Source organism: Schistocerca cancellata, chromosome 12 (assembly GCF_023864275.1).
Source record: "Schistocerca cancellata isolate TAMUIC-IGC-003103 chromosome 12, iqSchCanc2.1, whole genome shotgun sequence".
In the NCBI taxonomy this organism is placed as follows: Eukaryota; Metazoa; Arthropoda; class Insecta; order Orthoptera; family Acrididae; genus Schistocerca; species Schistocerca cancellata.
Window position 1 is genome coordinate 14,198,171 of NC_064637.1, and position 22,576 is coordinate 14,220,746.

At 41.7% G+C, this 22,576-nt stretch overlaps 1 protein-coding gene across 1 annotated transcript in view; it reads left to right on the plus strand.

Moving 5' to 3' along the window:
* Positions 1-21,436, plus strand: part of LOC126109824 (serine/threonine-protein kinase 11-interacting protein) — a 251,012-nt gene extending 229,576 nt beyond the window's left edge. Inside the window, exons 19-21 of the mRNA XM_049914880.1 lie at positions 6,441-6,593; positions 9,100-9,245; positions 19,962-21,436. Of these exons, the coding sequence (XP_049770837.1) occupies positions 6,441-6,593; positions 9,100-9,245; positions 19,962-20,150 (488 nt within the window). The 3' untranslated portion in view covers positions 20,151-21,436. The remainder of the gene's footprint in view (positions 1-6,440; positions 6,594-9,099; positions 9,246-19,961) is intronic.
* The last annotated feature ends 1,140 nt before the right edge of the window (positions 21,437-22,576 follow it).

Consider the following 22,576-nt stretch of genomic DNA (forward strand, 5'->3'; position numbering starts at 1 on the left):
CCGCTACGGTTGCAGGTTCGAATCCTGCCTCGGGCATGGATGTGTGTGATGTCCTTAGGTTAGTTAGATTTAATTAGTTCTAAGTTCTAGGCGACTGATGACCTCAGAAGTTAAGTCGCATAGTGCTCAGAGCCATTTGAACCATTTGAACAAAGATTCACACAATTCAAGCTTTTGGCCATTAAGGCCTTTGTCAGCAGTAGACACACACACACACACATGCGCACACACAGACACACACACACACACACACACACACACACACACACACACACACACACACTCATGCAAGCACAACTTGCACACACACCTGAAACCACACTGCGAACAGCAGCAGCAGTGCATAATGGGAGTGACAACTGGGTGTGGGTAAGGAGGAGGAGGAAGAGGGTGGGTGGGTGGGTGGGGGGGGGGGGGATAGTGTGTTGGGAGTGGCAGACAGTGAAGTGTTGCAGTTTAGATGGAGGGCAGGAGAGAAAGTGGGGAGGGGGGAGGCAGTAAGTAGCAGAAAGGAGAGAAATAAAAAGAAATTAAAAGACTGGGTGTGGCTGTGTAATGCTGGAATGGGAACAGGGAGGGGACTGGATGGGTGAGGATAGTGACTAACGAAGGTTGAGGCCAGGAGGGCTACGGGAACATAGGATGTATTGCAGGGAAAGTCCCCACCTGCGCAATTCAGAAAAGCTGGTGTTGGTGGGATGGACCCATATGGCACAGGCTGTGAAGCAGTCATTGAGATGAGGGATATCATGTTTGGCAGTGTGTTCATCAATATGGGGTCCACTCGTTTCTTGGCCACAGTTTGTTGGTGGCCACTCATGCGGACAGACAGCTTAGCTTGTAAATCACATGACTGGTTTCACAGGTAACACTGCCTTTGATGGTATAGGTGATGTTAGTGACCGGACTGGAGTAGGTGGTGGTAGGAGGATGTATGGGACAGGTCTTGCATCTAGGTCAATTACAGGGGCAGGAACCATGAGGTAAGGGATTGGGAGCAGGGGGTGGACAATTATATTGTGTAGGTTCAGTGTACAGCGGAATACCACGGTAGGAGGGGTGGTAAGGGTAGTGGGTAGGACATTTCTCATTTCACGGCACGACGAGAGGTAATCGAAACCCTGGCAGAGAATGTATTTCAGTTGCTCCAGTCCCGGATGGTACTGAGTTATGAGGGAAATGCTCCTCTGTGGTCAGACTGTGGGAAGGTGGGGGGTGGTGGGAGACTGGGAAGATAAGGCACGGGGGATTTGTTTTTGGGAGGATAATTACGGTCAGTGAAGGCTTCAGTGAGACCCTCAGTATATTTAGAGAGGGACTGCTCGTCACTGCCGATGTGACGACCACAGGTGGCTGGGCTGCACGGAAGGGGCTTCTCGGTATGGAACGGGTGGTAGCTGTCGAAGTGGAGGTGTTGCTGGTGGTTAGTAGGTTTGATATGGGCAGAGGTACTAATGTAGCCATCTCTGAGGTGGAGGTCAACATTTAGGAAGGTGGTTTGAGGGTTGAGTAGGACCAGGTGAAGCAAATGGGGGAAAAGTTGTTGAGCTTCTGGAGGAATATGAATATGGTGTCCTCACCTTTAATCCAGATAGCAAAGATGTCATAAATGAATCTGAACCAGGTGAGGGGTTTAGGATTCTGGGTTTTTAGGAAGGATTCCTCTAGATGGCCCACGAATAGGTTAGCATAGGAGGTGCTATGTGGGCCCATAGCCATACCGTGGATTTGTTTGTAGGTAAACCCTTCAAAGGAGAAGTAGTTGTGGGTGAGGATATAGTTGGTCATGGAGACTAGGAAGGAGGTTGTTAGTTTGGAATCCATAGGGCATCTGGAAAGGTAGTGTTAGATAGCAGTAAGACCGTGGGCATTAGGAATGTTAGTGTACAGGGAGGTGGCATCAACAGTGACGAGCAGGGCACCGTGTGGTAAAGGGACAGGAACTGTGGAGAGCCGATTGAGGAAATGGTTGGTATCTTTTATATAGGAGGACAGGTTCCAGGTAATAGGTTGAAGATTGATTGATTTTTTGTATTTTCCACGAGTATTGACCAAATTTGAAATGTTGCCATAATCTACTCACTAAGAGATAATAATCGTAGTTATTACAGTTACAAACTGTGTGTTGTATTGACGCTTCCTAACTGATAGCACACAAATACAGAGCTTCATTCACCCAGTGTTTGATATCGAAGGCACTTAGTGACTTCTGACAAACTTTACACGTAATTTCAAACCTTTTGAAAACTTTTTCTTGCTGACGCCCGTCACGAAATTATGGGAACGTTTTATGGCTTACTATATTTCTGCTGTTTCTACAGTAAAATGGCAGCATCGGGCATGATATTTTAATTTATTACCTCTTTATCTTTACTAATAGTTCTAGTCACAATACACTTTGCATACAATAGCTACCTATTGTTGTTATTGTCTTTGTTGTTGTTGTTGTTCTTGTGCTTGTGGTCTTCTGCTCGGAGACTGTTTTGAGGCAGATCTCCACACTACTCTTTCCTGTGCAAGCTTTTTCATCTCCAAATAACTGCTGAAACCTGCTTCCTGCATTAATCTCTCGATCTTCCTCTGACATTTTGACCCCCCCCCTCCTCCCCCCTCCCACTTTCCTCCAGTACTAAATTGGTGATCCCTTTACGATGTCTGAGAATGTGGCCTATTAGACAGTCACTTCGATTTCTCAATTTGTGTCAAAATTTCTTTTCTCCCCAATTCTATTTATCATATCCTTATTATTTGTGTGAACACATTTCATTAGCATCTATTGTTTACATGTGTGAACTGCTTATTGTCCACATATCACTTCTGTACTGACAAATGCATTCACTAAAAACTTCTTAATACTTAAAATTTATATTCGATGTTAAGAAATTTTTCTTCTTCAGGAATTCTTTTCTTACCATTGCCATTCTACACTTTATATCTTCCTTAATTTGACTGTCATACATTATTTTACTGCCCGTGTACTAAATCTTCTCTGTAGTGTTTCGGTTCCTGGCCTAATTCCCTCTGCACTACCTGATTTAATTCAGGTACATTCCATTACTCATGTTTTACTTTTGTTTATGTTTTCTCATACCCTCCTTTCAAGACTGACGATTCTGTACAGCTGATCTTCCGAATCCTTTGCTGTCTCTGACAGAATTACAATGTCATCAGCAAACCTCAAAGTTTTATTACTTCTCCCTAAAGTTTAATTCGTACTCCAGTTTTCTTTGGTTTCCTTTACAGCTTGTTCAACTTACAGATCGGATAACATCAGGGATATGCTACAATCCTGTCTCACTTCCTTTTCGAACACTGCTTCCCTTTCACAGCCTTCAACCCTTATAACTGCCATCTGTTTTCTTTACAAGTTGTAAATAGCCTTTCACTACTTACTTTTTTACCCCTGCTTCCTTCAGAAATTTAAAGAGTGTAATCCAGTCAACATTTCAGAAGCTTTCTCTAAATCTACTGTGGACATAAGTTTGCCTGTCCTTAACCTATCTTCTAACAGAAGTTATAGGCTTAGTATTCCCTCGTATGTACCTACATTTCTCCAGAATTCAAAGTGATTTTCCCCAAGGTTGGCTTCTAACTGTTCTTCCAGTTTTTTGTTAATAATTTGTGTCAGTATTGGGCAACCGTGACTTATTGAACCTACAGTTTTCAGTCTCTTCGATATCTGTGGAGCTATTTGGCATATAAATTTGCACTACTGTGGTTGGTGTTAGCTTCCTATCTCGGCTGCAATACTTCATTGACTGTGCTGCTCATAGTAGCTTTCCCGCATTGTCGTTTTATTCTCTATTCCAGGCTGTTCCCCTCGCCACTACCAAAAAGGCTGCTGCCGCTCTTTGGGAACCGCACGTCTGTGTGGCCTCTCCACAGATACCCCTCCACTGCAGTCGTACCTACAGTACAGCTATCTGTACCGTCAAGGCACGCGAGCTACTCCGACTCGGCAATGTCTGTGGGTGACGGGGCAGTATTTCCCTGCGCGATTTAATGTACCTCAAAAATTATATTGTCGTCTGACACGCTGTTCAGGAGATACGGTGTCTTACACATTGAGGTGTGTGAAATCCTGCTTTTGCTTAAAACTGATTGTGAATTGCTCAGTTCATATTCGTCCAGAGTTCGGTAGTGAGATCACTTAGTGACTCCCAAAAAACTTCGAGCATAATTTCAAACCTTTCCTAAAATTTTTTTTGCTTGGATGCTTAAAGGCAAATATTTAATACTTTAAATCATTTATGAAGTAATTAGACATTTAAAGTTGTTTTAATGTACGGAAGGTCAATTCTTTAAAGAATTAGTTTACCAGTTGCCTCGGAGAATGTCACGATTCCCAGACCGGGTCACTGCTTTCGGCAGTCGTGGCACAGTGTTCGGTCTCTGACATTCGTAGCAGGTCGTGCGACCAGACGTGTGTGTCCTGTGGAACAGAACGGATCGGAAGTCACCCTCTACCGGTCGGGGACATTCCGGGTCGGTACTGCCGAACAGGTACGAGTCCGGCCCGTCGGTACGGCACGGGCATCGCGGGCACCAGTGGAGGCGGACCTGTCCACTTTAGAGCTCTGGAGCTCCATGCGAGACGGGGTTTGCGGAGCCGTCGCAGCAGGAGTGAGTCCGGTCCGTCTCCCCCCGGCTCCCTCGGCCGGCGAGCTGTTCGGCTGCAGTGTTTCGCCGACTGTTGTAGTTCGTTTCTGACATCACTCACGTGCACGTACCGTATTGGCACGTGAACGGAACGTCACCGTTTCAAAATTACTGCCCACCTCCCCTCGACCAGAAACCCGACAGTTGTCACTTACTTTACTTCTGGCAACAGTGAGCAGGATACGCGTAGACGGCTTATCGAGTCGTACGTGTGCCCGGTTCACCTGTGCGCGTCGAGAGTGGGGGCACTGTGGGTGCCACGTCTAGGTGACGAGTGGAGTGCTGTGAGTCCACTGTGTACACTCGAACGTAAATACCGAATCTTTAAATATTCTAAAAACTTTAACTAGGCCACTGAGTTTATTGGCAAAACATTGTAGTAAGTATTGTATGTATTACCGTGTTCCAGTGATGAAATGGATATTGTTACATAAGTGATAACATTGATACATATCTTCTGTACTGAAGAAATGTGTCAGAGGTCCTCAGTCATATGCAGTGACCGAGTTGGGATTTGTGTATTTCTGCAATTTTTTCATTCCAGGTACGATATACAAAGTTCGCAATTTTCTGTAATAATTGTTTTCAGTTAACGTGTAAATTTTAATCCGATCTTCTTTGTTATAATGCAGTACAAAATATAGCATGTTACCAGGTTACGAGGAAAACTATCAAATCCACGTTTGCTGATACGCCTTTGAGACTGTTGACTTACATTTTACTTTTTTACAAATTACGATATAGTTAGATTCTTACAGTTCGATTGATTTCCTGACTTCTTATAACGAATTACATGACATTTCATAGTTAAATCAAAAGTCTTGATCATGACTTTTCCCCCCACAAATTACACATTCTTTCATTCTGATCTCTCAATTCTTTTGAATCAGCATTTTCCTTATTTATGAAGAGTTTTAACATTTACCCACAAGAATTAGAATGAACAAGACTTTAACAAAACATGTCTTTTTATGAAAATTAAATGGATTAAGTAACCGTACACTGTGATGTGAATGCTTGTTATTGGTTTTCGTTATTAGTTTATGAATTTAATGAGTAAAGAGTATAAATAAAAGGAAAAATTACAGAGAAAAATTGAAAATAACAATGCATAACTAAAAATCAAAATAAGGATTAAAGGATTAACTACAAATATTTAACGTTTGTGTATTCTAACAATAATAAAAGGAAAACTGCTACTCTCCATATAGCGGAGATGCTGAGTCGCTGATAGGCACAACAAAAAGGCTGTCAAAAATAAAGCTTTTGGCCATTAAGGCCTTTGTCAACAATAAAGTGTGCACACATAAGCACACGCACACACGCGCGTGCGCGCGCCAACACAACTCACACACATGACTGCAGTCTCAGGCGACTGAAACCACACTGTGACACGTGTGTATTCTGTGCATTATTTATCATTTGTATTCTATTCACCAATACTGAATGCTGTTGGAGTTATGTTACAACACACACGAGAAGGAAGCCTCATAGTGAGTGCAGCATATTGTTATCGCTGACCTCAAATAGCTAGCTGTGGGTGAAAACTGGATATGCTTTGGATTTTAATCAGGCCTGGAAGCAGCTCAAGTGGTTTTCATTGCTCTGGACTAGTATATCTATTATAGACACAGGTTCAGTGGTGGAAAACTGGCCATTACAAATGGGTTGCCTTTCATTGTAATGGAACAGAAGTAATAAAATATTTATTAAATTTGTTTAAAGTGCTACACTTTCACCGTGGTAATATTTTTGTCAAGTCGGTGTACTGACTGTCACAGGGCTCAGTCTCGGGGACGGGTGCTGCGTGGAGGGGGAGCCACTGCAACAGCACACGGATGCAGTGAGGCGTCTCGCAGCCACTCCGGACCGACCGGACGATGACGTCCGTGTGGCGGCATTCTTCGTGGCAGCCAGTGTCATCACCGACTCTGGTGAGTACTGTGGCTTTACACCATCTTTTTCGATATTTATAAATTTCAGTTTAAATTTTTTTTAAATTCATATTTATTTATTTATTTATTTATTTTTTTTAATGTGTCACTAACATTTTGCAGTTTATTCCCCTCGAGTTGACCTCCGGGTGACCAATTATCCGATGTTGGCTTAGTTCAACCTTTTTTCTCTCTCTTGACAGAACGAGAAATATCTACTCGGAAAGCTAGTGTTAATAATGTAGAAAAATACACAGGGTAATTATAAAGTCCACAAAACACTTCAAAAAATCGGTGTAGGTAGATGACCGAGAAGAATGGAACAAACGGTATGGTATATAAACGTCACACTTGTCCACTGTTCGCCACACGGTGCACATCTAATCGGTAGTCCAGTTCTGCCTGTGCACGACCCGGCATATCGGGAGTGATGTTAGGGACAGTTACCTGGGCACAGTGTCACTAGTTGTCGTCATCCTGCGGTAGATATGATACGATATTGCAGTGACCGTGTTATTCCAAATTATGATGCAAAGTTTCTTCAGAGATGCATGCGTGCATGTCACTGCACTACAATCCAATTGCACACAGGCACTGCCGTATGGTATTCATCTGCCAACACCGGGCAAACGACTTTCAAGTAAAATGTCTCCCCTGTATAGGAATATACATAATGGATGTACGAGTGCAGGTTGTAGACACGCGGTTGACGACGTACGGAAGTTTGGGTCTGGCTGTGAGTCGTGTTCGGGTAGCCAAATGGTAAAGTGACAACGAGCAGAAAATCTGCATTTGAGTCCCTGTCCTGTACAAATGTTCATTGTTGTCATTCCATTATACAGCTGAAAGTTATCCATATTTGCAACTGCGAAACCATGTAATATATCCTACGGTAGAGTTGGAACGCAGTCACTGTATCCGAACATATCCCACAAGGAGAAATTGTGAGGCCTCGAGTCCGTCAACCGCAGCAGTCATTCTAGAAGCGACAGGTCGGCAACGGCTACGCAGTCTGTCTGACGGTGTTCGTGCTATCTCACACACGGCTGTACAAACGTCGGAGAGCAATCCCCTGTTTGAAAATGAAATCTCTGCTGTCAGTGTTCAAGTTGTTGTACAAGCCATTATGCATTCTCCACCCTGTTCACCTCAGTTTTCACCAAAAAAGACCAATGGTACCCTCGTCAGTATTTCTACAAACTAGCTAGCCGAGTACCACATTCAAAAAAAATGTTCGAGAGTTTGTCGCAGTGCAGTGTTTGAGAAACTGCACAGACTGTCGACGAGCACGTCCAATTTAGAACGAATGCACAATTTGTGATTACGGTTCTGCATTGGATTCACAATATTTCAGAACAAATGTAATTTTGTGCCGGGTCGGGACTCAACTTCGAGTCTCCCACTCTTCGTGAACGGTCTGTAGTGGTTAATTAAAAAGAAAAAGAGAAGAAAAGAAAAGAAAAGGTTGAAAATTTGGGAAGAAATGGTGAATAAAAAGGGGGTTTTAAAATCGTAAATGACCGTGAAAAAGGGAAAGAATGAAATGCAAATCGGACTTCGTATTACAGAAAAGTTATCAGACTTCGTGATTCGGAAAAGCTACTGTTGGGGTGGTCCTTGTGGCGTTTCTGAGCAAAAATCAAACCAATTTCCACTACAAAAATTATTTGAAAAAAGACAGAGAATAACGAATGTGACTAACGGGGGGAAATGGCGTAGATAAGAGTTCATTCTTTACTATGTTAACATGTCTTCTTTCGTGCGCTGCCCAGGTCTTCACAAATCTCCTACTTCATTTCTGCATGAAAAGTCTGCTCCGAAATCTTGGAATAAGTTTCATTGCCCAGGAATTTCTAATGTATACAAAACCGTCTTGATATTAAATACAATTTATTTTACTTTGCTTCCCTCCTCCAAATGTCATAACAACTTCCACAATAGGTCTACACATTAAAATCAGGTCAAGACTAGCTAATAAGCTTTTTACATCTGCATTAAGCTTTGGCTCTCAAGAGACAAAAAAGAAATGGATAGAAAAAAAAAGAGTTACAATTTTAGTATTTTCTCCGCCGTCGAGCGCTCATACCACTGCGACAGTGTAATTTATATCTGAGGGAACGAGTGTAGTGCGGTGAAATTCAAAGTCCCGCTACAGGTCGCCTCGACCACTTCAGCTGTCCGAGCCTTCAGATAGCCTAAGTGGTCGAGGCGGCCCCCGGCGACGAGTTGAAAATCAGGGTTCGAGTCTCGGTCCGGCGTAAATTTTCATTCGTTCCGAAACATTCTACATCTGATGCGAAACCGTAATGGCAATTTGCGAATTCATTCTTTTGAGTTCATCTCAGAGTACCGTAGCATTTGTTATGTTACATTTACCCCGTTTACTGTGTTGTTGTTGTTGTTGTTGTTGTTGTTAAGTTTTTAGAATGTTTCACAGACTTTATAATTAACCCGTATATCGTAAGACTATCACCGTCACCGCATCATACATTCGTGCCGTACACAGGGACCGTCAGCCTGGGCTCGGGGACACTGGCGATTGGCGAGTCGGCGCTGTCACTGTCGACCGATTCGCTGCTCTGGTTGCTGCCGTCCTCCGGGAAGCCGCCCGAGCTCTGGGCGGCACAGAGCATCAGCAACCTGGTGGAAGTGGTGAGTGCGGCAGTACGTCAGCTGTCTCTCTCTGGGCTGTGCTCCCTTCCGCTTCCCCAACGCCACTCCTGCATGCCCCCCTGTCCGTTACCTTCAGTGCCGTGTTTACTTCACCCTTATCCTTGCTCGAATGATTCTTATTATCTGTGCATTGAAATTCTGTATGTTTCAGGATATTTTTACAATGTATAGCTAATAAGATTCAGGCCCTGTTAAAAATGTTGTCCAATGCGTATTAATTACGTTCTGGGTGGAATTGGATGTCTTGTGGTTTCTTTTTCATTTATTTTTGAACAATAACCACATTTTCAGACTTCAGTATGAATTAATATACATTGCTATTCACTTCTTATACAGGGTGTTACAAAAAGGTACGGCCAAACTTTCAGGAAACATTCCTCACACACAAATAAAGAAAAGATGTTATGTGGACATGTGTCCGGAAACACTTAATTTCCATGTTAGAGCTCAATTTAGTTTCGTCAGTATGTTCTTCCACCTATGTTCATGGAGCACGTTATCATGATTTCATACGGGATACTCTACCTGTGCTGCTAGAACATGTGCCTTTACAAGTACGACACAACATGTGGTTCGTGCACGATGGAGCTCCTGCACATTTCAGTCGAAGTGTTCGTATGCTTCTCGACAACAGATTCGGTGACCGATGGATTGGTAGAGGCGGACCAATTCCGTGGCCTCCACACTCTCCTGACCTCAACCCTCTTGATTTTCATTTGTGGAGGCATTTAAAGGTCTTGTCTACGCAACCCCGGTACCAAATGTAGAGACTCTTTGCGCTCGTATTGTGGACGGCTGTGATACAATACACCGTTCTCCAGGGCTGCATCAGCGCATCAGGGATTCCATGCGACGGAGGGTGGATGCGTGTACCCTCGCTAATGGAGGACATTTTGAACATTTCCTGTAACAAAGTGTTTGAAGTCACGCTGGTACGTTCTGTTGGTGTGTGTTTCCATTCCGTGATTAATGTGATTTGCAGAGAAGTAATAAAATGAGCTCTAACATGGAAAGTAAGCGTTTCTGGACACATGTCCACATACCATATTTTCTTTTTTTGTGTGTGAGGAATGTTTCCTGAAAGTCTTTTTGTAACACCCTGTATAGGCAATGTGTAGTAGCAGACATGCACATTTAACCTGCAAGCGGGAGTGCCGTTTTTCGTAACACGAGTGGGCGCGCATTGCACTTTGTGCACGTGTATAGAATAGATGTCTTTATGTTTCCGAGCTAAATGTGTATGCTCAAAATCACAGTTTAGTCTTAGTTTATTTAAACGTCAAGAAAATAAACTTACATAATACAAGCTAAACCACTGTTTTATTAAACAATAATGAAATAAATTTTCACCATAACAATCTGTTGCCAAAGATAGGTGTTACAGAGACAGTAATGACTCACTCGAAGCATTAAGCAGTGCAGTTGCAGCAGATCCCCGCCAGCCGCTTATTCGACCACTAATTATCACGTAGACAACTGCCTCAGTGTACAATTATGTTGCTAGTTCCTAATCGGGGTCATTTTTTTGTGCGGATTGTAAATTTTTTCTCGCCTGCATTAATATATTTTATATTACTGCTCCTCACTTGTATGTACGAGAACATAATTTATCACTGTTTCACCTGAAGCAATGGTGAAGGAATAGGTACGAGTTTGCAGTTGTGAAACAACAATGTAACAGTGCAAAATCGTTTTATTTTTGTCCGGCGCACTTTACACACTGACGTGCTTGCTCGAGGATTAAACGCCTGTTCGGGGATAGAAGTCTGTTATTAAATGTGACTGTCTGCAGTTCGACACGTCGTCTATGTGGCGAGTAGCAATCTATCCCAATATTTGTACTGCAATCTGTTCTCTGTACGAGTTGTAAATAACCATTTGCTCCCTGCACATTATTCATGCTATGTTCAAAATTTTGAAAAGTGTGTTTTAGTCGACACTGTCGAGAGCTTTCTCTGACTCTACAAATGTTATAAACGTAGCTTCGCCTTTCTTCAAACTATCGTCTAAGATAAGACATACCGTTGTTTCTTCAGAACACGCATTTGTCTTCCCAGATGTTGGCAGCTACCAGTTTTTCCATTCTTCTGCAAATAATGTGTGTCATTATTTTTCAGCTGTGACTTATTAAACTGCGAGTTTGGCAACTGGTCAGTTGTTGTTAATGTCACTATAATGGTGTTGCAAGCTAATAAATTGACACAAAAAAACTTTTGAAAGTCATTACGATTTGTCTCTAACAGATATAATGTCAGTAGCTACGACCCGAATATGACGAATGTGGATTAATTGAAACATTACACAGTTACACTACATTAGTGCTCGAAAGTATTTCATAGAAAGTATTAGTTGCAATCACATAAAGATAAGTGTGTAATAGAAAAACTGTCAGTGGATAACTGAAAAGTATGTTACCATAATCCATTTAATACAGAACTACATTTAGTTTAAACAGTGTTACATCAAACAGAAATAACAGTTCTTCTGGCTCAGAAGTAATTTGTAGGTCTAAGTGTGGCTAGAATAAAAGAAGACTATTTTGAAATCTAAGGAAATGCTCAGTATTTGGTTGCATACCCACGAGCATCTGTTTGGCTTTCGTAATAGAGCAACTGTGAGGTTCACCCCCCCCCCCCCCCCCCCCCCCCAGTCATCCAATAAGGCTCCAGCAAATTGATACTCATTCGAGTAGTTTCTATGACGCACACATCGATCCGATGCATCCCAAAGGTATTCTGTTGAATTTAGATCCGAGCTCTGGCTGGACCACTTGAAAAGTTTGTTTTTAAGGTTCTGTGCCATAGTCGGTAAAAACAGAACCTTTATAGGATCACTTTGTTGTCTGTCTGTCTGTCTGTCTCCTAGTCAGTCTGTCTGTCCATCCTGCTTTTAAAAACAGTTGAAATTTATGTCCTACACTAAGATCTACGGTCCCTCGGCAATGTAAGATGTCTATTTACATAATATATTTCAATACTCACAAACTCACTCCTCGAAACCTATAGGATACTTGTAGGGTACTTCCCATTGAGCATCACGATATTTGGCAAGAAGCATCCAGAGAAGCAAAGAAGTAACCCTGTGAATCTGAAACAAACAACAAAATCTGTTCGTGCACGTGCAGCTAAATGCGTTGAAATCGGTGTAGACATTTTTGAACGTTTATTGTGACACTGTATGTACACTGTACAACTTCCTTAATACTGAGCTTTGTATTTTGCGGTTTAACACGAATTCACGCGTGTTACGCTATTGACAAAACCAGATTATATGACACGTTCGTACTGTTTCAGTTAACGTTATTACCGTCATTTTTCCAAAATTAAGTTCTCTACAACTTCTGTTGAAAACTTTGTGCAGTTATCTGGAATTTAAAAAACCATTTGGGCCAAGTAATTAGTAAATTAAAAATTTTATGAAATTACTTCTTTGCTTCTCTGGAAGTCCTGAGAAACTAGTGCATATACACGTCTGGGACAGGTTTTATTACATTCACCAGACCAATAACAACAAAATACTTAGAAGTCGTGCTTTATGTTAACCTCTGCTTTTCTTGTGTTGCGACCTGATATTTGTGAGTGTTTCGTATCGAGCAACTTAACCTCTTGCCCGTGTTTACATTCCGCGCTGACCAGTTGCAGCTGTAGCGGCGCATCGAAAGCTAAGTATTAATTAATTGTTTGTGTATAGTGGTTTATTTAGGAACTTTAGTAGTCTTTAACCGGTGTTCTTGGTGTTTTCTGGTGAAATAATTTCAGAAGAACCTTTTGGGAACTGTTTTCAGCTTCGTTACTGTGTCATTAGACGTTTGATTCTCTTTCTGTATTAGTCTTTTGTTATATTCACATTTGTTGATTATTAATACTGTTAATAATAGTAGTTACTTCCCTTGTAGAGTAAGTTTGTGATTATTGTAGTCCGGTTTGTAACATCTTCTTATTGTAGTAGCGGAACTCAGAAAAAGTAAAATTTTACCACGAGTGAGAAGTGTGGGCTTTGCCGTAGGTTCGTGAGTAGTGGATTGCGGTGTGAGACTTGTTCGAAGTATTTTCACTTGGGGGAATGCAGTGGGGAAGCCAGTGGGCATTCTGGTGAGATCCTCTCCTGGAACTGCAGGTTATGTAGCAAGAGTAAGTTGATAGAGGAGCAGGAGCGTAAGATCTGTGCCCTTCAGGTGCAGTTGAAAAACGCACAGGAGGAGCTAGATAGGATGAGGAGGGAGAAGGGGGTTGGGGAATGGGAGCTGGCTGTTGGCAAGAGATCTGCTAGGAGAAGATGATTTTCAGATAGTTTTACCATTGGTGTTTACAATAGATATGACCAACTGTCGGAGTCTAGTGGAGAGGAATCTCTAGTAGCTGTAGATGTAGGAAGCATGCAGCAGACCTCAGTAGTTACTGTGCCTAGAACAGTTGCAAAGTCAAAGAGGAAGAAGAAGTTTCTGCTGTTAGGTAGTTCTCATGGCAGAGGTGTAGGCCAGCAGTTGCAGGAAGTGCTGGGGAGTGAGTACCAGGTCACCAGCATTGTGAAGCCTAATGCAGGGTTGGCTCAGGTGACTGTTAACATAGGGGGGTTATGTACGGATATTACTAAAGAGGATCAGGTAGTGTTTGTGGGTGGGGCTGGTAACAGTAATGATAGGGATGGGGAGTATGACATAGATGGTGACCTGGAAAAGATAGCCACTCAGACTGGCAACACGAATGTGCATTTCGTGGAACTGTTTCAGCGTCACGATCGGCCACATCTTAATACAGCCGTCAGGCGTAATAACGTGAGACTTGGGGGTGCGCTAATGACAGAAGGCACGAGTCACATTTCAGTGGTGTCGGTGGAGTCTATCAGTAGGACAGGTTTCACTAGACACAGCCTGCACCTCAACAGGTATGGGAAGGGGAGGTTGGCAAAGCTTATAGGTGACAGCATAGGTGGGGGTGGTGGAATCACTCATGGGAAAATTCCGGTAGTTGTGGGTGTTAGAGCTGTACCTTTTTTAGATTGAAGTCAGCTGACAGGTATTTCTGCTTAAGGGAAGTCTCTCTAACAAAGAAACCACTTTCGACAAAGCTTAGGTATCCGATTAATGAGGGAATTAGTACATTTCATCAAAACATACAAGGCATTAGAGATAAAGTTAGTGAACTACTTATAGATGTTGACTCTGAAATTATTGGTATATCTGAACACTTCTTAAATATGGAGATAATTCAGAGGCTTCCTTTACCAGGATACAGGTTGGCTGGCAGCTTTTCGAGGAGCTCTTTGCGGTGTGGGGGAGTAGCCGTGTATGTGAAAAACGGCATCCCATTTGAGCCAATTGATGTTTCAAAGAACTGCCCTGAAAAGGTGTTTGAATGTTGTGCAGGTGTGGTTAAATTTAACGGAGCTAAACTTCTTACTGTTGTTATTTATAGATCCCCAGACTCCGATTTCACAACGTTTTTGCTAAAGCTAGAGGAGGTTCTTGGTTCACTTTATAGGAAATACAAAAAGTTAGTTATATGTGGTGACTTCAATATTAATTGCATAAGTGATTGTGCAAGGAAGCGGGTGCTGGTAGACCTCTTTAATTCATATAATCTTATGCAAACCGTATTCTTTCCAACGAGAGTGCAAGGGAACAGTAGAACAACCGTAGACAACATTTTTGTTCATTCCTCATTACTAGAAGGGCATTCTGTTAGCAAAAAGGTGAATGGCCTTTCAGATCATGATGCACAAATTTTAACTCTAAAAGATTTTTGTGCTGCAACACGTGTTAAATATAGTCATCAACTGTTCAGGAAAGCTGATCCAGTTGCTGTAGAGACCTTTGTAAACCTTATAAAGGAACAAGAGTGGCAAGATGTTTATAGCGCTGATACAGTAGACGATAAATATAATGCTTTTCTCAAGACATTTCTTGTGCTCTTTGAAAGTTGTTTTCCGTTAGAACGTTTAAAACAGGGTACTAGCACAAACAGGCAGCCTGGGTGGCTGACTAGAGGGATAAGAATATCTTGTAGAACAAAGTGGCAATTATATCAAAACGTTAGAAACAGTCAAAATCTAAATGCAGCAGCCCATTACAAGCAGTATTGTAAGGTGCTTAAAAATGTTATTAGGAAGGCAAAAGTATGTGGTATGCAGATAAAATAGCTAAGTCTCAGGATAAAATTAAAACCATATGGTCAGTCGTAAAGGAAGTGGCTGGTCAGCAGAGACAGGTCGAGGATATAGAATCAGTGCGTAGTGGGAATATTCGTGTTACTGATAAGTCGCATATATGTACAGTATTTAATAATCACTTTCTGAATATAGCAGGTGAACTAAATAGAAACCTAGTCCCAATAGGGAATCATATAGCGCTCTTAGAAAAAAGTGTTCCGAGACTGTTACCTGAAATGCTCCTATATGATACTGACAAGAGGGAGATTGAGTTAATAATTAGATCACTAAAGACCAAGAACTCTCATGGATATGACGGGGTATCTAGCAGAATACTGAAGTATTGTTCTATGTACGTTAGCCCAGTTCTCAGCCATATCTGTAACTTTTCCTTTAGGAGTGGTCGGTATCCTGACCGATTAAAGTACTCGGTAGTGAAGCCACTTTATAAAAAGGGAGACATTGATAATGTTGACAATTTTAGACCTATTTCTATGCCATCGGTGTTTGCTAAAGTTATCGAGAAGGTTGTATATGCAAGGTTACTGGAGCATTTAAATTCACATAATTTGTTGTCAAATGTTCAGTTTGGTTTTAGAAATGGTTTAACAACTGAAAATGCTATATTCCCTTTTCTCTGTGAGGTTTTGGACGGATTAAATAGAAGGTTCCGAACGCTAGGTGTTTTCTTTGATTTAACGAAGGCTTTTGGCTGTGTTGACCACAAAATATTACTGCAGAAGTTGGACCATTATGGAGTAAGGGGAGTAGCTTACAATTGGCTCGCCTCTTCCTTTAAGAACAGAAAGCAAAGGGTAATTCTCCGCAATATTGAGAGTGGTAGTGATGTTCAGTATCAATGGGGCACTGTTAAGTGGGGTGTTCCCCAAGGGTCGGTGCTGGGGCCACTGCTGTTTCTTATTTATATAAATGATATGCCTTCTAGTATTACAGGTGATTCAAAAATATTTCTGTTTGCTGATAACACCAGCTTGATAGTGAAGGATCTTGTGTGTAATATTGAAACAGTAACTAATAATGTAGTTCATGAAATAAGTTTGTGGCTTGTGGAAAATAATTTGATGCTAAATCACAGTAAGACTCAGTTTTTACAGTTTCTAACTCACAATTCAACAAGAACCGATATTTTGATCAGACAGAATAGGCATATTATAAGTGAGACGGAACATTTCAAGTTCCTAGGCGTTCGGATAGATAGTAAGCTGTTGTGGAAAGCCCATGTCCAGGATCTTGTTCAGAAGCTAAATGCTGCTTTATTTACCATTAGAACAGTATCTGAAATAAGTGACACTTCAACACGAAAAGTAGTTTACTTCGCATATTTTCATACGCTTATGTTGTATGGTATTATTTTTTGGGGTAATTCTTCGGATTCAAAAAGGGTATTTTTGGCTCAAAAACGGGATGTTCAAGCTATATGTGGTGTAAGTTCAAGAACCTCTTGTCGACCCCTATTCAAAAGTCTGGGAATTCTGACATTGCCCTCACAGTATATATTTTCTTTAATGTCGTTTGTTGTTAGCAATATTAGCCTATTCCTAAGAGTTAGCAGCTTTCACTCAGTTAATACTAGGCAGAAATCAAATCTGCATGTAGAATGCACTTCCTTGACTCTTGTGCAGAAAGGAGTGCAGTATTCTGCTGCATCCATTTTCAATAAGCTACCACAAGAACTCAAAAATCTTAGCAGTAGCCCAAACTCAAAAGAGTCTAAACTGAAGAGTTTCCTCACGGCTCACTCCTTCTATTCTGTCGAGGAGCTCCTGGAAGAGCTAAAAAATTAAGCAAATTCCAGTGTTACATTGTTGATTTTCTTCATTTAAACTTATGACTTGTCACCTGAATATGTTTTTTTATATTTCATTTTATCTGTTTCTATATTGTGTTATAATTTCATGTATTGACTCGTTCTATGACCATGGAGACGTCTCCTTAATATGGTCCCACGGAACAATAAATAAATATGTTAACCTCATACAGTTTTGTGATGGCTTTGTATTAACAAAGTTGCTAAATTTTGGGCAAACTCTTTTATTAACCGTAACTTTGTAACCAAACATTTGCAGACCTATGTTTATATGAACTTTTTTTCTTTAGTTTTACTTGTAGAATAATGTATTAAAATATTTGCGTATCTTCATGAATTGCTCTGTATATATAAAATAAAGTTTCTATAGAACCCTTGGAGTGTGAGTTCTACTCACACTTACATGGATTTTTTATCTACAAAGAATTTCTTTAAATGGCTCGAGGTATGTTTTGAACATTAATCGTGCTGAAATATCCAATTACGTGACATATTCTTTCTCCCATCCAGAACCGCATTCATTCCGAAAATGTAACTGTACAGGAAACAATCCATTTCACCTTCTGTTTCAATGAGAGGATCGACCCCCCATGTAGAAAAACTTCCCCCACTCCGTGATGCCACCGCCACCGTGCTTCGCGGTCAGTACCTGCTACCTGCTGTTGTGCCTTTGGTTTTTGGTAGACGTATATATTGCACACCATCAGAAGAAAATACGTTAAATTTATTTTACTCACTGCGCAACATGTTAGACTGATCTGTAGCATTCCAAGTTTGATGTTTCTTTGCACACTCTGTTCTCACCTTCCTGTTTTTTGAATTTATGAATGGTTTATGTGGCGGTTGTGTACAATCTACTAGGTGATGTTTTGCAGTAGAGACACATAGGTTAATTAAGGGTGCTGCTCCGTATCATGCCTAATTTGTCGAACCAATTTTCCTCGGTCAGGTACTGACTGCTTGCAAATCACTCTGGCTTCTCACCTTGCCTTGTTTGAGGACAGACCGGCCTCTGCTTGTTGGCTACTGTTCTTCCTGTTTTGCCACCAACTACACACATTTATTAGCCATCATGATATGCCAAACTATCTAGCAGCACTAGACTGTGACTCATTTCATCGAAACATGTAAAACAGCTCGTCTCACACAAACGGGGTATTCTTTTCGTTTTGCCAGGAATCTAGTTGTTTCTACAAATAAAAAACCACTGTGTGAATGTCTACCGTATTTACTCGAATCTATGCTGCACCTGAAAAATGAGACTCGAAATCAAGGGAAAAAAAATTTTACCGAATCTAAGCCACACATGAAATTTGAGACTTGAAATTCAAGGGAGGAGAAAAGTTTTAGGGCGCACCTCCAAATCGAAACAAAGTTGGTTCATCATAATATGAGACAATTTAGGTCGAATGAATGACGATACAGCTACAGTAGTTTGGTTTGAGTCGTAAGCTTAGCAGTTAAGCTTTACCAGGTAGCCACTGGTAGGCGTCTGGCGCTCCGTTCGTATTTACATGGGTACCCTACCTTTTTTACGTGCTTTTTCTTTGAGCTGATAAGTGCCGTTCTCTTTGTTATGTGTGTTTACGTCACTCTAAGCTGAAAATGCATTACTGTATTGTGTCATGCATTGTTTGTCGCATTCTGATAATGAGTGTTTACGGCCTGTCGCCGCTCGCGGCATGGCTTGTTTTTGTGCACACTACTGCTGCTTATAATTTATGTAAAAGAAAGAGGAATTGTCTGATTAACAAAACAATGGCATGAAAATCTTTGCAGACCCCACTTTAGTACATTACATTCTGCACAGAAATTAGTCATCTTAGATTTAAAAATCTAGTCAATTGCCGTGCTTCATTTCTGACTGTATCACTATTAGGCATAAGAATGATACGATATAAATATGACCTGATATGTATATTCTTCCGCATTTGCTGTTGTCTCACTCTAGTTTCGTAGTTTATTAGGCCGACAGGATTTAAATGAGATAGCAGGAAACATGAAAGAAAACATGGCAAAATGTTTAAATTTGTATTATTCTTGTGGTGAAGAGAATACTGCATGTGATTCACAATTCATTAAAGTTCCTATTAGCAACCATCTCTTCTGACAGGTAAGAAAAAATTCAGAATGTAGAGTTGGCCATATTGACAAACATCCCAAACAGTCTTGCCAGTCGGATTTTCGTAGTACATTGAAATGCTGCTAACATTCAAAGATGAACAATACAGAATTTGTATTTACATCGTTGGATAATGTATGAAAATGCAGTGGTCGAAACTCGGGGTGGAGAAAAAAGGCTCGTAGTTTCTTTCTTTCTTTTTTTTTTCTTTCTTTTTTTTTTTTATTTATTTTTTTTTTTTTTTTTCTGATGTCAAGGTTTTGGCCCCAGTATTTATCTTTGTGCCTGCAAAGCATGCCTGTGTAGCGCTACATATATTCGACGGCAGAAGTTCGTTGTGGCGGCACCTACCAACATTTTTCAGAACTTCCGCTTACTTTGCACTCGCTGAATGCAAACAGTACTGACAACATAACACTGCAACTACAGAATACTTTCGAGCACTGCTGTACCTGACGGAAAACCTGAGAGTCTCGGCAAAGTGTAGCATACCAGAAAAGCCTCAAAACTGCATGACGGTTACACTATTTGTATATCTGGGTGTGTTTATTAACTGGCAGCTACATCTGTTCGAAATCTGTGCTGTCTGTTACACCAGGAAGTGGACGGGGAGACAGTTACGCCGGTCTTCCTGGACGAGTCGTCCGGCACCGCGCGAGAGATCCGCTGGGTGCTCCGGATGGGCAGCGCGGCCGTCGTGTCGGCCCTCCTGGACGCGGTGCGGCCGCCGTGGGAGCAGCTGTTCTCACTGCCCCTGCAGGTGTCTCTGTCTGGGCAGTCCAGATAACACAGCTGACGATGTCCACAGGACTGCTCACGTGTCTGTGTGTGTAAGCAATGAGCAATACTCTCTAATCTTCCATGTGCTGCCTGCCAGTCTCTCTCAGATCTTCCATGTATCATTTTGTTAAATGTGTAGTACGTGCAGAGAATGTGTGTGTGTGTTTTTGAGAGAGTTTTTTTAAGACAAAGTAGTGAGATAATCACAGAACAGGTGCAGCTTTTGTTTGGAAGTTCTGTGTCAACTTTTAACAGGTCCAAGTCCAATGTTGTTATATCTTCTATACCCTTAATATATATCATTACGGTTGGAATGTGTCGTTCTGCATCCAGTGTGCAAGCAAAAAGGGGACTTGTGGGCTCCGGGAACCGCTGTGCGCTACCTGTGCCGCGGATGAAAGCAACGGGACAGTAGAATAAAAGACTGCCTGCTGAAAACCTCTTCTCCTTTAGTGAACAGCTGTTCTGCTGCAGTAGGTAGCTTTGGTTGCCATATTTTAATTGCATCTAGTTTCACAGAGAGCCTTTCTCATCAGTACACACACCCCTGTCCTGGTTCCCTCTTATTATGTCTAGGAGAATTTAAGATCCCCCCCCCCCCCCCCTCTCTCTCTCTCTCTCTCTCTCTCTCCTGTCCCATTGTGTTGCACCTATCCAGATGACTTAACCCTTGTCCACGTCATGCGTCTGAATATAAACGTCACTTTCCAAAACTTTCCTTTTAACCGAGTAAACCCATAAACTTAAACATTTTAGGTAGTGCTGCACTGCAGATGCTTACATCGTGTCATTAAATGTTTCATAGATGTAACGAGGCTCAGCATCCTGTAAAGTTCATCCATTTGCATAACACTTGTGAAATTTCTAGAAAGAACAAGTTCCTGCATCCAGTGATCTACTTTACTGCTTCTTTCATTGCTTATAGATGACGTTTTATTTATTACAACAAACTTTTGACCTCTCTTTGCTCTCAAGTGCTGTTTTTCTGTGCCTTATTCTCCGTGTCTCTCGGGGTCAACTCCCTTCGCAGTCTTGTTACACCGCTCCGATCGTATTTGCATTGTTTTGGGGTGCAGTCTCGTCATTACCAGGTTGTTCTATTTCTTGTCATTACCAGGTCGTTCTATTCTGTAGGTATCTGGGAACTCTCTTCTTTTTTAACAGGTGCCGTCTTTTCGTACTACGCGACACACCGTTCCAGTGTAGGCAGTCCTGTCGAAGCTTTCCCACCGTTGACGTAAAAGTTTTCCGAGTACGGAACCACGTCACAGTGTGAGAAACTATATTGGAGAACCCGACATTTCGGCCACGGTTACAGTGGCCTCCTCCTAGGACTACGGTCGAGAAGACGGCCACTGTAACCGTGGCCGAAATGTCGGGTTCTCCAATATAGTTTCTCACACTGTGACGTGGTTCCGTACTCGGAAAACTTTTTTGTCACAACTGACACTGGCTGCAGAAGCCTATGCAATTATAATTTTTGCAATGTTTGTTGCCTTCAGTGAACTTCGTACTTGCTCTTTTATACTATATCTCCGTACTGTCCTAGCACCCTTACCTGTAGCCCGTAGCTTCTGTTCGTCCGATTTGTGCACGGCCCGACAATGTGAACTGCATCTCAGAGATGGTATCGTCAATCATTTTTACGTATTTCCCTCGACTCGGATCGGCATTTTTGCGTTGAAGACCACTCCTTTTAATGACCTCCATTTTGAATGCCTGGTGTTTATACCATTTTTGATGTCTCTATCTGTGGAAGCTGTGGGTGTTATTACCGACCCGAGGTACCCGAAGTTACCTGTCGCTGTTACGAGGGCACTGTGTAGATGTAGCTCCAGTTGAGACTCGGTGAAAGTTCTCGAGAAGTTGCAGTACGTGTACTCCATTTTGGCTGCACTCACTCGTAAGTCCTCTACGTTACAGACCCGCCCACCGAGCATTAATATTTTCTCGAATTTCTGGTGGAGATTTTGCTATTAGAACTGTGTGAGCATACAAAAGTGTCCTTGGAGTCAGTTTCTGTAGAAGTTCTGTAACACAGTTCCTGACCGGATTGAACATTTTTAAGCAGGTCCGTGGTGGATCGTGACTTTTACCTGGAGTTTTTCACTGACAAATGTAGAGCTTACAACTATTACCATTATTTTCTACCGTGTCCTTGAGAATATTGACCAAGTATTCTGAGAGAAATGTTTTCTGTATTTATTTAATACAATTCCATACTACAAATTCTTCTTCTCATTCAGGTTTCATATTTGTTTAACAGAATTTTGGCTTCTCGGTCAGTGGCATCTTTTCTACAGTTACCTGTGGCTCCCGTGGTTTTAATCACACTGCAATCTGCTGTCCGTAGCTGTAGCATTTTTCACACCAGATAGCACATGTCTACCTACCCTTTGTGTTCACATGCTAAAGCAAAATGTGCACCACTAA